The sequence below is a fragment of the Ambystoma mexicanum genome, chromosome 1q (genome assembly GCF_040938575.1).
Source record: "Ambystoma mexicanum isolate Mex_15411 chromosome 1q, UKY_AmexF1_1, whole genome shotgun sequence".
NCBI lineage: Eukaryota > Metazoa > Chordata > Amphibia > Caudata > Ambystomatidae > Ambystoma > Ambystoma mexicanum.
Genome location: NC_090922.1, coordinates 430,271,208 through 430,287,930, shown reverse-complemented (window position 1 = coordinate 430,287,930; position 16,723 = coordinate 430,271,208). Strand labels below are relative to the sequence as shown.

Genomic DNA, 16,723 nt, shown 5'->3' with positions numbered 1-16,723 from the left:
GCTACCATTAAGAATATGCATAAAATGAAGAAGGCTGCTGGTGAAGAACGTCTAGGTCTAAAGATGTTTGAACTAAAGGTTGCCCAAACCAATCAGATAATCCATGTAATAGTGTTGCAAGTAGGAAATTATCCTTTAATATAGTAGTAATCATTGGTGAACTCGCAGAGTTGAATCTCTTGGTCTCCCTCTTAACCGTAGTAAATTGGCAAAGTTGGATCCTCAGGTCTTAGTTGGCATTTCCCTGCCTTCCGGCTCCTTTTGAGTATAACTTGGCCTGGCATGATAAATAAGTTCACGGCTGAAAATAATTTCTTGAATGGTAAGAAGAGCATCACAATTAAAGACTTGGTTCATGCAGCGGTTAACAGTTCTGAACAACTTTCCATAGGACTGTTGTTCTCGTATTTTGATTTTTAATCATTTTTGTAGATCACTTAATTCGGTTACCTTAATGGTTGTGAATACAAGTGTGGGTGGTTGATTGTCGGTTGGGAGCTGGCTGGTAGGGGAGTACTTTGACAAAGCGGCCTTTCTAAGGGCGGGTGCCTGTCACAGTGCACCTCAAGGAGCTCCCATTAGCGAATCCCAAGACCCCATGTGCGAACAAAGACCTTGTAATTCCAGGCCCATAGACTTGAAAAAGATATCTGTTTCCTCTAGTGAAACCCAGTGAATATAAATGAATAACGTTGACACATTGTTACAACACAGCTAATGGGTGTTCTACTCTGGTTTTTCCAGCGTTTGGGCAGAAGAAGTCCAGGAAGAAAGTTTGCAGGATTGAAGAAAACCAGCGTGCATTTTCCATGCATTGCAACAAAGTTGTATTTATAATCCTCTCGTGCCAGAAAGTGTAGCAGGAAGGGTTACAATTTCACTATCCCCAACACCCCGAGAATAGATTAAAAGTATCCATTCAGTCCCTACGTTTACTAGAAGGTTTCAGTGGGAGCAAAACACACGCAAGGCTCATGGAGGAACGCAGAGTTAAGCAGGCAAACGCAGGAGAGATCCCATGAGAGGGGGATGAAAGCACACACTTAGCCCAGCCCAGTTTAGAATCCAAAAATGTAGTCTGAGCCATATTTAGCTTTACATTTGGTGTATGTACTTGGCTGAGGAGCCAATGGGGCGAAGCTACCATCTGTGGGATTATGAATGAACGCCTCTAAGTCAGAATCCCCCCTAAACAGTAACGATACCGCAGCGCTGTGGAGCCTCGGTTGGCCTAGGATAGCCGGCCTCTGGGCCGGTGCGTAGAGCCGCTTGCCTCGGGACTCAAGTGTGGACAGAAGGGGGCCACCTCTCTCGCCCGTAGTGCACAGCATGTTCGTGGGGAACCTGGTGCTAAATCATTCGTAGACGACCTGATTCTGGGTCAGGGTTTCGTAAGTAGCAGAGCAGCTACCTCGCTGCGATCTATTGAAAGTCATCCTCTGAGCCAATAAAAAAAAATAAAAAAATACAAAATAAAAAAAATATTTAGCTTTAGGCCAACCCACTGAGGGACAGTCTGCTTGCCACTTGAGAGAGACTAGAAGTAGACCAGGTGGAGAAGGGAACACGATAGCCTAATGAGAGGGGGAGAAGGGCATGAGAGAGAGTAGGGTGATGTATGTTAGGCCATCCCTACCTGGGACAGCCAATTACTGCAGTAGGTGAGACACCCTTCGACCAGGGAATTGCAAGCTTGCCACAGCAGGAGAACCACCAGCAAGAAGGCTTGGAAACACAGGTCTGCCTGACCCCCAAAACATCAGTTTTATCTCTGAATACATTTGCTTAGACCACTACAATCACTTTTGAATTTGGACTTCCATTTTTGTAATTTGAACACTTTTACAGAGGATCACATTTTTTTGTAAGATGGGTAATTCCTGTTCCTTTGGACCCTTAGTTAGATCCCATTGACAAATAATCCTCACTTTAGACACAGACACTTTATATTTGGCCACCCTTCTGATCTTGACATCGTTCGTGTTACTGTATTTCTTTGGCAAGTATCCTGAAACCTTTGAGCACTTGCATAAATAAAGCACTTGAAATATATATTTCTGTCCATGTCTCCAATCTGAGACCACAAGTGACGGGTCACAGTTGACACAGTGGGTCCTCCCGACAGTATGTAGGTGTTTCATAAAACACTTGAAACACTTGTGTATAGGCGCATTATAAATGCCATATCATAGAAAAAACATGAGTAAAAAGCGAGTGTTGTCATGAATGCGTCAGTGAAAACTAGACATTGCTTTATATTTGTGAAGAAAATTACAAAGATGCTAACTGAGGACAATGTCAGGGAGCCCAAACAGTTCTCCTGTGTGAATACTGAGTATCGGGTTAGATCATTCTTCATGCATTCCTGAAATAATTCTGTGCATGTTCAAATCCAAATGAACATCATATGTAGAGTTCTGAGCTGAATGCTGTAACTGTGTGGGTGACAATAATTCTATGATGTTTTTGCAGAACATTTCTATGTCGTTTCTGAATTCTACACATTTCCCTGTAAAATCACTTGATTCCTAATGTTTTAATGCAGAAGAAAATGTTTGCGCCAGCAACAGAGGTTGGGCAAAATTACAAAAAGTATGTAATCATGGCATCAGAGACTAGCATTCAGCCCCCACTTTCTCTCCCCGCAATGACATACAGGAGACCTTTGAGGGACAATTCACTTACCTTTATAATGGAGGTAAAGAGTGTCATTTAAATATGGAGTGACATACAATTTGTGCTGTTTGCAGTGGTCTCTTAGAAATTTCTTTGTCATCCTGAAATATAAAAAAACTTTGTAAACGATTAAATAAACTAAGACAAAATGCTTAACAAAAGCATGATGATGCAATTAACAGAAGAATAACATTATAATGTTTTTTTTTCTTTTATTTGTTATGGTTTATATAAATCTTTACATAACTTTAAAAGATTGATAACCAGTTTAAGAACATGTAAAAAAAAATCCAAATACAAAAAAAACATTTCATCTTAAAAGTGGAATTCTTCTCCAGCAGTTTTTTTTAAACAAAATTACAGTACATTGATATATTATTCCAAATTGCAGATATTCCTTAAAAAAGCATTTACGCACATTTTCAATGCTATTGAGGTACCATGTAACATTTCGTGCTACAATAGTTCTCTATTCACATATGATATATTAATAACAAATTGCTCAAAATATTCAATCCTTTTCAACAACAGTTTCGGACAAGTTAATAACAAATGAGGCAATGTCTCTTTTTCACCTACAATTTGACAGTGCCTACAATATTTATATTCCCCAGGAGTGGGAAATCAAATGTTACATATTTCTTGTGGATTTAATACATTGCATCTGAATCGCATACAATTATTCCTAAACAAGTGCAAGGGATATTTTACCATATATGATTTTGGTACAGGGTACCATTTCCAAAATGACACTATTTGGGAGTACAATTTGGAATTTAGAATCACTGCATTGATTTCAACCCAATAAAATGCTTTGATCAACTTTTTCACTTTCAGTGGGCTTTTAATAAGAGTTCCAATAGAAAGACCCAAGTTTATTAATATAATGTCTACATCCTCTTTTAGCATACACATAAAGGTACCTGAATTATCATCGCCTTATCTGTGATACATAGACTCTTTGTCACTAGTGAAGCATTTTCTAAGCAGTGCTGCCTTTTTCCAAATCATGCTGCTTTTCAGTGAAAGTAAGCCAAACTCATATCGTATAACTTCCATGGGTACACACTGTGGCATAAAGAACAAGACATTTCTCCATACAGTTGCTTCTATGGTTTTTAAATAAGGTGTTAATACTTTGGGAAGAAACTCTAAACCATACAAGAGTCGTGGAATAACTTTCCTCATATAGAATTCCCTGCACACATGCATCGAACATCTCCCAAATCTTCTCTCGGTGATGCTCAATTGTTTTGAGGCGTCGATGGCCTTCTGCCTTAAGCAATTTTTTAATAAAAATATTAGTCATAGAGCTAGAAAATGAATACTCGAAATATCTCAGAGTGCTTTGTAGTTTGATCCTTGTACCTTCACATCTCCAAGTAAATTTTGAGATTTGTTTTACTGCGTTATTTATGATTACAGTTTTTGACGAGCTTATTTTCAATTTCAGATCCACTATGAAGGTCGCAAACGTATTAATAAGTCTTTTTAAATCAATTTTGGTGCAGTCAAAGAGTAAAAAATCATCAGCATACGCGACCCATTGTACTTTTAGTTTACCCAATTTGGGAGCAACTAATGCCACACTGTCCAGATATTTACCAGCTGCAGATACATACAGGTTAAATAAAATAGCAGTGAGTGTGCAGCCCTGTTTTAACCCGTTGTGTGACTTAATTACTTTTGACATAAGGCCTTGGTTGTTAAGTCTAACCCTCATCACTGTTTTGGAATAAAGATGTATCAATAATTCCAGCAGACCTTTGTCGATTCCTAATTCAATGAACCTTCGCCATAGTGTCGTTTGTCGACCATGTTGAAGGCCATCGACAGGACCATCGAGGCGAAGTATAGAGGAAGTTGACCCTTGACACATGCGTTCCACTGTAACTGAGTAACAAGCAGACCGCCAGCGTCTGTAACGCTCACCTGTTAACCTCGAACCCTTCCCTGGAGTCTACTCGACTGGAGACTGGGCCTGAAACACAGGATTGGTAGAGTGTAACTCCCTATTGTCCTTGAACCTCTTCTTCCCCGGGGTCCAACCCTTCCCTTTGATCCACAGCTCACCTTTTTTTCTTGGAAAGTGTGCTCTCCGTCCTGCTTTCAGCGCATGGGCACGTTGGTTGATGCAGGCTCGTTGCTGCCTAGTTACTTCACTGGCAAGAGTCCGACAGGTAAGTATAATGAGTCTTTTGAACAGTTCTCTAACTTCGTTCCTTTCCTTCCTTAGATGATGGCCGGCGTCCGGGGATGGCAACGTGCTGCTGAGATGAGTAGCGCTGAAGGTGAGTGAGAGCGCGATGCGCGATGCGACCCTTTCGTATTTGTATTGAACGGAGTTCTTTTTCTGTGTCTTTTAGGTGCCGCAACATTTTCAGCGTGGATGCAGGTTATTAAGAAGAAATGCGGTAAGCGCGGTATGCGGTGCCTCTAGATGTTTTCACGCTAACCTGGAGTGTCTTTTCCTTCTTGCAGATGGATGAGAAGTTCCGGAGACAGAGTTCCCCCAGAGCACCTGGATTCAGGTAAGCGTTTGAAGCTTGTACAGTCTTTAAAAATAAGCGAAGATTTGCTGAATGCTTACTAATGCCTTTTTTCTGTTCTTTTCCCTTTTCCTTAGGAAGCGGCGTGCCGGGATGGGAATGACACCGCCGAAGATGCCCGCAGAACAGAAGGAGCGATGAATGATGGGCAGAAGCACCGCAAGGTAAGGCTGTTCCTAAAGTTTTTCTTGTTCTTGCAGGAGCTGAGCGCAGAAGAAAGATGCAGGCTTACTGGAGACCGATCCGAACACGGTGAGTGTCACGCTGCAGGTGCAGAAAACACAAAGGATGTTTCTCAGCCTGGGCGTGGCTTAAATAGTCTCTGGGTATCCCAGGTGTCTCTGGGCTGAACCACACCCAAAAGACTAGACTGCACATGCAGTTCTGAGAACGGAAATATGTGGGGTCATCCATGTTGTCCCCATCAATGCACTACAAGTCGAATTCCCCAATATTATCCTATGGGAGTGAGTGAGTCTGGTGTCACAAGCGCCAAGTCTGACTTCAAGTGGGTCTTTGGAGGAATGGAGAGGCCCTTGAGGGCCATTGTAGGTGATCGTGGCCTGGCTCCAGCCTGACATCTTGGAGGGCAAAGGACATGAAGGGCAGACATCATGACAGCACTCCCCCCAAGGCCCCTCTCAAGGTGGCTCTTCTGTCAGGTCCTGGTTTGTTTGGATGGTTTTGATGAAATCATCTAAGCAAGCGAGGTGCATGGATGTACTCACAACGCTCCCATGTCCTGTCTTGTGGACCACACCCCTTCCAGTCTACTAAGTAGTATAATTTGGATCTGACGTACTTTGAATCCAGGATGTCCTTGACTTCGAATTCTGGCTCCCCGGCGACTACTACTGACTGCGGTGGCGTTGCTACCCGGGTCCCAGGTTGAACAGTTTTAAGGAGAGACACGTGGAACACAGGGTGAATCTGCATGTTTGACGGCAAAGCTAGTCTGACCGCCACATGATTTATCATGGAGGTGACGGTGAATGGACCCAGGTATCTTGGACGGAAAGTTCGGGTTCCTTTAACGGACACATGTTTAGACGCCAGACAGACTTTGTCTCCCACTTAGTAGTTGGGGGCCTTTGCTCGGTGTTGATCAGCAAACTTCTTTTGGCAATTCTTAGCTTGAAGTAGGTGTTCAGCTGCCCTTTTAAAGGTTTGAGAAATGGTCGTGTGCAAGGTTTTGACTGCTGGCATTTCCAGGGTTGTAGGAATGTCCAACTCAGAAGTACGTGGGTGCCTGCCATACATGGTATAAAAGGGTGTCTGCCCAGTGCGGGTGTGTAGGGAATTATTATAAGCATATTCAGCTATCCATAAAAGGTCGAACCAGCTTCCTTCAGCTTGGTGTAACATGCAACGCAGATACTGCTCGAGCGTCTGATTTGTCCTCTCAGTTTGACCATCCGTTTGGGGATGGTGACTGGTGGATAGCCGGATGTCGATCTGGGCGATGGAGCAGCATTTTCTCCAGAAGTTAGATACAAATTGAGTACCTCGATCTGAGACCAAAACTGAAGGAAACCCATGGAGCCGTACGATGCCTTCAAGAAATACCTTTGCCAGAGTGGAAGCATTTGGGAGCCCCTTAAGAGGAATGAAATGTGCCATTTTTGAAAATAGGCCCACAACCACAAGAATGGTGTTAAACCCTTGACTGGCTGGTAAGTCAATAATAACATCGAGGGACGTGTGCCAGGGTGCTGGTGGGATTTCCAATGGTTGTTATAGCCCAGCCGGTTTCTGCTTGGATGACTTGTTTTGAGCACACACTCCACAAGATAGGATGAATTGGATAATGTCTTTACGCCACGTGGGCCATCAATAATTTCGTTTTAAATTGGCTAGGGTTTTACCGATTCCGGGGTGGCCCTCGATCAAGGAATCATGATAACCGGACATGACTTGTTCTCGTAGTTCTTGGTTTGGTAAGAATAAACGATTCCGGAAGTAGGGCAACTGATCTTTTATCATGTAATGTTCTCCTTGTGCACTCCACGCTTGTAATTGCTCCGGACTCATCAGGTTTTGGATTTCTTCAAGAGTTATGGTTGCTGTGATTCCTAGGAGTTTGTCACTCGGGATGATTGCTATTGGGTCAGGGGTCTGATACCCTTGCTCTTCCACCCCGATACGGGAAAGGGCATCAGCCTTCCTGTTTTTCACCCCTGGTCAAAATGTAATCACGTAGTCATATTCAGCAACAACAAAAAAAAGAGCCCAACGTAGTTGTCGTGAGGATTGGGCCTTTGCCGCTTTTAGGTACTGGAGGTTCCGGTGGTCAGTTATTACGGTGATTGTGTGTCTGGCACCCAAGAGGTAGTGCCGCCATGCCTTAAAGGCTGATTTAATGGCCAAGAGTTCTTGGCGTGTGATAGCGTAATTGAGTTCAGGGGGTGTGAATTTACGCGACCACAAGGCAACAGGGTGTAACTGGCCCGATTTGGGGTCCTTTTGTGAGAGGACGGCTCCCATAGCCATGCTTGAGGCATCCGTTTCCACCAGGTATGCGATATCCTGGCGAGGGTTGTGTAAGATTGGGGCAGATGTGAATCTTACTTTGAGTTCCTGGAAAGCTTCCTCGGCTTCTGTTGTCCACTGGAACTTTTTGTTGCTTTTCCTTAGCAATGACGTGATGGGATGCACGATTTGCGAAAATCCTGGGATGAACCGGCGGTAGAAGTTCGCAAAATCCAGCATACTTTGAACCCCCTTGAATGAATTTGGCGATGGCCAGTTCAGGATAGCATCTACCTTGTGTACATCCATTCGGATTCCATTCGGGCTGAGAATAAAGCCCAGGAATTCCACCTCCGAGACGTGGAATGAGCACTTTTCGAGCTTGGCATAGAGCTGGTGTTGACGGAGTTTCTCTAATACGGATCGGACGTGTTTAATGTGGTCCTGCTTTGATGAGGAATATACTAGAATATTGTCGATGTACACTAGAGCACAGACATCAATCAATTCTCGTAGGACATCGTTCATGAAGTATTGAAATGCTCCAGGCGCATTGCAAAGGCCAAAGGGCATTACTTGATATTCGTAGAAGCCGTATTTGGTGCGAAAAGCGGTTTTCCATTCGTTCCCCTGTTTTACGCGAACAAGGTGATATGGCCCCCCTCAGGTTTAGTTTTGTGTAGATTTGGGCATCTTTGACTTGATCAAGCAATTCAGGGATCAGTGGCAGGGGATAGCGTTTTTTACGGTAATCTGGTTCAGTGCACGATAGTTGATGCACGTTCTCAAGTCCCCCTCCTTTTACGGTACGAAGAATAGAGGACTGGCTGCTGGAGACTTCGAGGGACGGATGAACCCATTGGCCAGGTAGTGGTCAAGATAGGCCTTCAGGTGCTGGTTTTCTGGTTCCGTGAGTGTGTAAATTTGCCCACAAGGGATTTGTGTGCCGGGTATCAGGTCGATTTGGCAATCGTATGGTCTATGCGGTGGCAGGGTATTAGCCTGTTCTTTCTGAAAGACATCTTGAAAGTCCTGATATTCACTTGGTAGGGTGCCGATTGCCACAGTCGCAAGCGTGGAGGTTCTGGTGTCTATTGGTTGTTTCTCTTTGCGATAACATGTGTGGGCGCAAGTCTCGGGAAAGGCCAATACTTTTGCTCGCCAATCGATTCGAGAATTGTGAGCTACCAACCATGGCCTTCCCAAAATCAACCAGAACTGTGGTGCCTTAATGAGGTCGAAAACGATAGATTCTTGGTGTCCATCCTAGCACAGAAGGGTTAAAGCTGCAGTGCATTGGGATACTGGACCAGAAGCTATTTCCATGCCGTCGACAGTGGTAACAGTGTCGGTGGTTGATTTAGGGTGTAACGGAAGCCCCATCTTTGCCGCAAGATCCTGGTCGATGTAATTCCCAACGGCTCCACTGTCAATGTACGCTCTTACAGCGTGCATCCGAGATGGTTGTTGGTGATTGATCAAGACCACAGATAGTGCAAAATGGGAGGTCTGTAATTCACTTTCTTTGCTCGACAAGTGGACCCCTACACTTGCAGGGCTGGGGAGTTTTCTGATTCCTTGGTGGTATCTTCCTTGTCCGTGGCCCCTACCGTCCACCTCGGTGGCTTCACAGGGCACTCTTTAAGGAAATGACCTGACCTTCCACAGTACAGACATAACTGCTGCTGTCTCCTTTTATCCCTTTCCGCTTTAGTCAAGGGGGATCTGACCCCCGCGATTTGCATTGGTTCTCCTGAACCTTCCGTTGTGCAGGCAATATTGTCCTTTGAACGCACATACATAGGGCGAGGGTAAGGTCTGGTTCGATCTGCTCTTCGGTCGTGCAACCTATGATCCAGTTGAACAACAAGGTCAATGAATTCTGAGCAGTCTTTCGGGGGGTTCACTACTTGTGCGAGAACATCCTTGAGCCCCCCCCACAACCCCCAATGAAATAACGTGGTTCTTGTCTCCACTGGCCATTCTGCTTCAACTACGAGTCTATCGAACGTGGCTATTTATGTTAATAGGTCTTGATTCCCTTGGCGTAGGGACAGAAGTTCGTTGTCTAATGCCTGCCCATGAGTACGACGGGCAAACAGCTTTTCCATCTCCGGCTGAAAGCCCCTAAAGTCATGCATCAAAGGATCGTCTTGGGCCACAAAGGGTACAGACCAGTCCGCGGCGCTACCACTCAGGTAGGATAGCACAAAGGTGACCCGTGATTGGTCATTCGGAAAGGCCCCTGGTCTACAAAGGAAGTGCAGGCGGCACTGGTTCATGAACGTTGCAAACCTCTTGGGATCCGCCATAAATCGATCGGGCGGGGCCAAGGGAACTGCCCCAGGAAGGGTTATCTGAACGGGATTGGCTGATGGTGCTGGTATCAAGGGCACGCTTCCCGGCAAGGGTGCATGCCCTGCTTGTAACTGGAGAAGTTGTCGGCTTAAATCATCAGTGCGTTCTTTGGCTACTATCAGCTCTCTCCTCAGGTTGTTGGTCTCCTGCCTCGCTGCATGTGCTTCGGAACGTAGCTGCCCCAACATGTGGGCTAACTGGTCGGTTTCTGACGTTTCCATGACGCCCAGGTGGATTTTGATGTGAGGCTTTGTGTTCTGTAATGCTCACCTGGTATCCACGAGGATGTCACTCAGCCTGTTCTGACCTCTTACGACCTCGAACCCTTCCCTGGAGTCTACTCGACTGGAGACTGGGCCTGAAACACAGGATTGGTAGAGTTTAACTCCCTATTGTCTCTGTGTGCTTGAACCCCTTCTTCCCCAGGGTCCAACCCTTCCCTTTGATCCACAGCTCACCTTGTTTTCTTGGAAAGTGTGCTCTCCGCCCTGCTTTCAGCGCAGGGGCGCGTTGATTGATGCATGCTCGTTGCTGCCTAGTTACTTCACTTGCAAGAGTCCGACAGGTAAGTATAATGAGTCTTTTGAACAGTTCTCTAACTTCGTTCCTTTCCTTCCTTAGATGATGGCCGGCGTCCGGGGATGGCGACGTGCTGCTGAGATGAGTAGCATTGAAGGTGAGTGAGAGCGCGATGCGACCCTTTCGTATTTGTATTGAACTGAGTTCTTTTTCTGTGTCTTTTAGGTGCCGCAACGTTTTCAGCGTGGATGCCGGTTATGAAGAAGAAATGCGGTGAGTAAGCGCTGTATGCGGCGCCTCTAGATGTTTTCATGCTAACCTGGAGTGTCTTTTCCTTCTTGCAGATGGATGAGAGGTTCCGGAGACAGAGTTCCCCCAGAGCGCCTGGATTCAGGTAAGCGTTTGAAGCTCGTACAGTCTTTAAAAGTAAGCAAAGATTTGCTGAATGCTTACTAATGCCTTGTTTCTGTTCTTTTCCCCATTTCTTAGGAAGCGGCGTGCCAGGATGGGAATGACACCGCCGGAGATGCCCGCAGAACAGAAGGAGCGATGAATGATGGGCAGAAGCGCTGCAAGGTAAGGCTGTTCCTAACGGTGTTCTTGTTCTTGCAGGAGTTGAGCGCAGAAGAAAGATGCAGGCCTACTGGAGACCGATCCGAACACGGTGAGTGTCACGCTGCAGGTGCAGAAAACACAAAGCATGTTTCTCAGCCTGGGCGTGGCTTAAATAGTCTCTGGGTATCCCAGGTGTCTCTGGGCTGAACCACACCCAAACGACTAGACTGCACATGCAGTTCTGGCAACCGAAATATGTGGGGGCATCCATCTTGTCCCCATCAATGCACTACAAGTCCAATTCCCCAATGTTATCCTATGGGAGTGAGTGAGTCTGACTCCAAGTGGGTCTTTGTAGATGATCGTGGCCTGGCTACAGCCTCACATCTTGGAGGGCTGGGGACATGAGGGGCAGGAATCATAGCTTTTCTCAACCCTATCTGCTTAAAATCCAGAATGTCTTTCTCTTCAATCCAAACAAGCAAGTTATCTAGAACTATCGATGAGAAAATCTTAACATCGACATTCATTAGAGAAATTGGGCGATAGTTCTTGGACAAACTATTGCCCTTCTTAAATATTAGGAGGACATAGGATATTCTCCAGGACTCGGGTATTCTCTTGTTTGCAATTACATCACTAAACAGGATATGCAATATATACGCCCAGATTAGGGTATTCTGTTTCAATGTCAAGAAAGACAGGTTATTTGAACCCAGAGTATTAGAGGACTTAGACTTTTTAATGTTACTTATTATGTTTCCTACAGATACATCCAAGTGCCAAAATGAATTAAATTGTGGCATTTCCAATAAATCAGAGTCTGATACAACATATCATTTTTCAAAGTATTCAGACCATACGTTGGAATTTATAGGATTAGTAATTAACTGTGTTTGTGAAACTTCGGTACTATTTATCAAGGACCATATATTTTGCGAGTTATGACCTTTTATGGTAGTAAACAAAGCTTCTGAATCCTTTTGTTGGATTGCAGAACGATGATTAATTGTTCAATTTTTAGACCGTTGCCTACATTGTTTTATTTTCATTTCACTTAAAAGGTATTCCTCTTTATGGTTTTTTAACTCCTGAATTTCTTTGTTTAACAGAGCTTTACATAGTTTAATCTCAAAATCAAACAAATACTGTCCTCATTCCAAACCATCTAAATGTAAAACTCTGAAAGTCACTTTAGTTAAACAAAACCCTATTCACTCTTCATGTGTACATGGTAAACCTACAACATATGAAACCTCTGATGTTTATGGTGATTGTATTTTGAATGCAACTGTCCAACACTGACTTAAAATCAGTAGAAACTTCCTGGGACTCCAAGTCCCAGAAAGCCTCAGGTACTGTGACGAGGAAGAGCAGCAAGGAGTACATGTAAAGGAAATGAAACACTAAGAGTAATGGGCAGGCTAGATGTCACAAACCTAGTCAGCTGTGCAGGACCTTTAAATCCCAGATCACCTGCAGCAATGGGAACTGTAAGCGAGGCATGGTATCACAAGCATGACACTGACACAAGAGATACACGTTTCAAAAACTTTATTACATTTTCGGGGTTAAAACTCCTATTTTGCCATATAGCTCTGATGGGAATAGTCTCCACCATCGAAAAAAGAAACACAGTCCTGGTCAGTCTTTGTCAAAGAAAATGACCTATACTAACAAAGCCTAATGCCTGCCCTATCTTTTATACAAAAAGTGTGTAAAGGGGAATATGTATGCAAAGGAAAATCAGTGTTATAACATAAAGGATCAAGATGGCTGAGACAGCTCTCCTCCCCATATTGGATAGCACAGAGTAAGGGGGTACAGGATGACATGTTCGGAGTAAGGTTCTCAAAACAATGGAAGTTCAAAAAGTACCTGATTCAACGCAGATCTCCCTCAGCCGGGTTCGGACCTCGCAATAACACACTTGCAGGGGTTCCCTTCCCCAATCTTAATTCACCTCCGTTAGGGGTTCCCTCCCCTAATTTATCACACTTCCAGTCCCCCTCAGCCGGACCCGGACCTTTCACTGATGTTGAAGACTTTCGAATGTGCAAGGCTTTCATCATAGACCTCCGCAGGACCACTTCGACTTTCTCTTCAGCTCACTTATGTTATTTCCCCCAGTGTCGCTTGGTCTTAGTAATTCAGCACCATAAGCACAAATGTTCATAGAAATCTTTATCTTAAAGTATTCACCTTTCAACTTCCCTGATCGCCGGGGCTAATCTTGATCTTTGTGTACTTCAGAGTGTGTTCGCTTTGCTGCTTTATTACAAGATATCACATACTTCGCGCAGACTTTCGAGTGGGCTTCTTCCTTTTGCCGGTCCACTCTGCTACTCTCTATCACTTGCTTCACAGTTATCAGTAATTTAAAGTTCACCACAGGTCTGTCTTTCTTCGCGTCTCCTCCACACACGTGCAAATATACTGTTGCAACTTCAATCTTTCCTTAACAAACACACCAACCTTTCGTGTCGCTCACCAACTCACTGGCTGTGTGCATCACTTTCTAGTCTTTTTGGCTTTAATTCACAAGTGCTTGGCCTCGCTTCCCCAACTTTGTTGTTCACCTGGGAGGGTTGCTGGTGTCCTTGAAACACAATGCAGTCTTCTTGTTTGAGATATGGCCTTCTTCACGGCTATTCGGAGGCAACGATCTCTGGGGTTTCTCTACCCTTTGCTCTCGTCCCTCTGTCAGTCGTTTTTCTCCAGTAGATTCGCCTTCTCCCAGAAGTTCTGCTCCTTCTCGTGTTCCACCTTGCTCAGAGTGTGTTTTTATGTTCCGTCTTGTATGCGTGTGGGGAGAGCTAATGGGTATCGGATGCATGTGATTAAAGTCAAGTGCCTGACTTTGCCTGACAAAATTAGCGGGACATTTCCAATGTAATGCTCGTGTCTGAGTCTGCCTTTCCCCAGAGCTGGAATGTCTGTGTGAAAGTGTTTGTGTGGGGGGGGGGGTGGGGGGAGTTGATGTCCCAAGATATGCTACCTGGTATGATGGGGTAAAGGTGTTAAGGGGAGACTTATCACATCTCGCCAGCAGGTGTCCCAACCCCCACTCCCCGAGGACCCCTCACCCAGGTGATCCACCCGCACTGGTCCACCCCCGGAACGGGATCCAAAGGTGATGGCCGTGTCCTGGCCACCTGGATGACAACTTCCCGGGGACTAGCCAGTGAGACACCCTCTAGTTTCTCACAGAACGAACAAGGAGAGCGGAGGAAGGCTGCAGAATGTGTGGAGTGGGAAGCGAGACCTGTGGCAGAGGAAAACCTACGAAGAACCGTGAGGAGAACAGGAGATCTCTGCCAGAAGCAGACTGGGGGTCATCCGGGACCGGAGAATAGGAACTCCAGGGAAGAGAAAGCAAAAAGCGTGCAGCAAGGATGTCACAGAAGACGCGGTCCTGCAGAGCTACGTGCGTCCTGGCGGCGAAGGCCACGAGAGAGAACGCTGGGACATAATGAGACTCTCCCCAGAAGGGGAAGTTGGCCCCTGGCAATGGCATCACAGCCGCCACACGGTGAACCAGTGAGTCAGCCTAGAAGCGCAGGGGGCCCGGGGACATGCAAACACATTAAAGAATGTTTGGAAAGCATTTTTGAATACCGACCAAATAGAACTAAAAAGAGAAGGTGAATATGGTACAATTCTCCTGACATGAGATCTCAGTTGGGGGAAACTTGGAACAAGCATTGCCAAGAGCCAAGCGAGATTGAAGTAAAGGTTGACCGACACAGCTTGAACAAACCCTCATATATGAGATGTTAGTATGGAGGAACCTGGCACAAGTAACAACTGAAGTCAACAACTTATGCTATTGAAGAACTACAATTGTGTGATACTTAAGAGAAATGTAAATGTTGAAGAGAGACCTGATAAGAGTATCAGGTGGTGAACCTTTTTGGAAAGAGATACCTGGTAGGAGAATACACCAGGGGATCTGTATTAGCCAAAAGGGTAGATATTTCTGGCAGGAGAGCAAACCAAGATATCAAGAGTTTTTAGTTGAGAGATTTTCTTGCAAGGGAGTTTATCTGGAAACTCACTCTGAAATGGTGTGTTAAAGAGAGACTTGCTAATATCAAGTTGTTATTTCAATTGAACATTTTGTGAACCAGAAACTTTGAAAAGACTTGCCTTTTGCCATACTTGAATCACTATTGGAGAAAATACATTGTTTAGCCATCCTGAAAATTAGCAAAGACTTTCATTTGCCATATTCACACCAGTGTCGTGGAATAGACATTTTCTTTTGCCATTCGGAAAGACTAGGAGAGACTTCCTCTTTACCATATTCCACCCAGTGTTGTGGAAGGAACATTTGTTTTGCCATTCTGTGGAAAGTATTAAGTAAAAGAGACATTTGTGTTGCCTTCAAGGGACTGGTCTTAACACAGAACATTGTGAACAGTTTTCCTGAAACAATCCAGGGCAAGGGAACAAACGCCTGGACACAAGGATTGTTTTGAAGTTAAATGTTTGAGTGTTTGCACAATTCTGTTGAGTTGAACTTTGAGACAATTACCTTGCCCTTTTTGCTTGTATATGTTAGTATGACTTTAGAATAAATAACACATTGAAGTCTTGGGAAAGGGAACCCTGAGACTTGAAGGAACTGAGAAGTTTTATCCTGGGGAAGGGAAACCTCAAGATCTTCTTTTTTGTGTGAACTATACCATACTGAACTTGGGGAATGGAACCTCAAGGCCTGGTTGAACATTGGTGAAACACAGCTATTGGAACTATATTGAGCCTGAAGTAGAAGGCCCATGAAGAACCTAAGCTGAGAGCAGCTGAGACTTTACTTTAGAATCCCACACTTTGTTTATTTCTAGATGTGAGGGCAAGCATAGGTTTTGGACATAGACAGAACTTTGATTTGGACTTTTAAACACATACTTTCCTTAGTTTTCTTTAGACAGGAGAAACACCCACCTTAGTTATAGGGCAAGTTAGGCCTTATACCATCCCGACATTTAAATAAAGCTCTTTGAAACTTGAATTCTGTTGTCTGTGTCATCTCTTGATACCATGCCTGTCTCACATAGGGTCAGATTTAGTTTGGACACAAGCTGTGCCTGCTCTAGTCTTAGTTTCATTGGAAGGGACATTCACGTTAGGATAGGGAAAGTTAGGCCTTTATCCAAACCCCTTTCTGATAATAAAATGGCCAATGTTGAGAATATTACCACTTTGTGTCCCCCTTTCATTTCTGACCCCTCACATATGGTGTCAGAAGTGGGACTGGATTCAGTTGACACAAGGTGGGGATCCCACATAAGTAGAGTAAAACGGTTTATAGTCATAAAGTCGAATGTCATAATGTCGAAAGTCAAAATGTCTAAAAAATAAAGTAAAAAAAAAATGTTGAATTTCTTTTTTTAGTTGCTTTTTGTTCTAAATGGGGGGGTTCCCCCCGCAATCACCCTTTTTTGTATTTTTAACCCCTTTTTTTTTACTCTCGGAACCCAAAAAAACATATAAATAATTTTTTTTTAAAAATAAACATTTCTTTCCGACATTATGACTGCACACCGAGTAAAACACAGAGTAAAACCTAGCCCCACAGTTGTTATATCTGTGAG

General features: G+C 44.4%; 1 protein-coding gene across 4 annotated transcripts in view; it reads right to left on the bottom strand.

The window, feature by feature from the left end:
• The window catches only part of DNAAF1 (dynein axonemal assembly factor 1), a 1,258,717-nt gene that overhangs the window by 505,866 nt on the left and 736,128 nt on the right, over positions 1-16,723 (bottom strand). For all 4 annotated transcript variants that reach the window (XM_069639748.1, XM_069639762.1, XM_069639771.1 and 1 more), the window contains one exon: positions 2,686-2,777. In XM_069639748.1, coding sequence (XP_069495849.1) covers positions 2,686-2,777 — 92 coding nt within the window. The remainder of the gene's footprint in view (positions 1-2,685; positions 2,778-16,723) is intronic.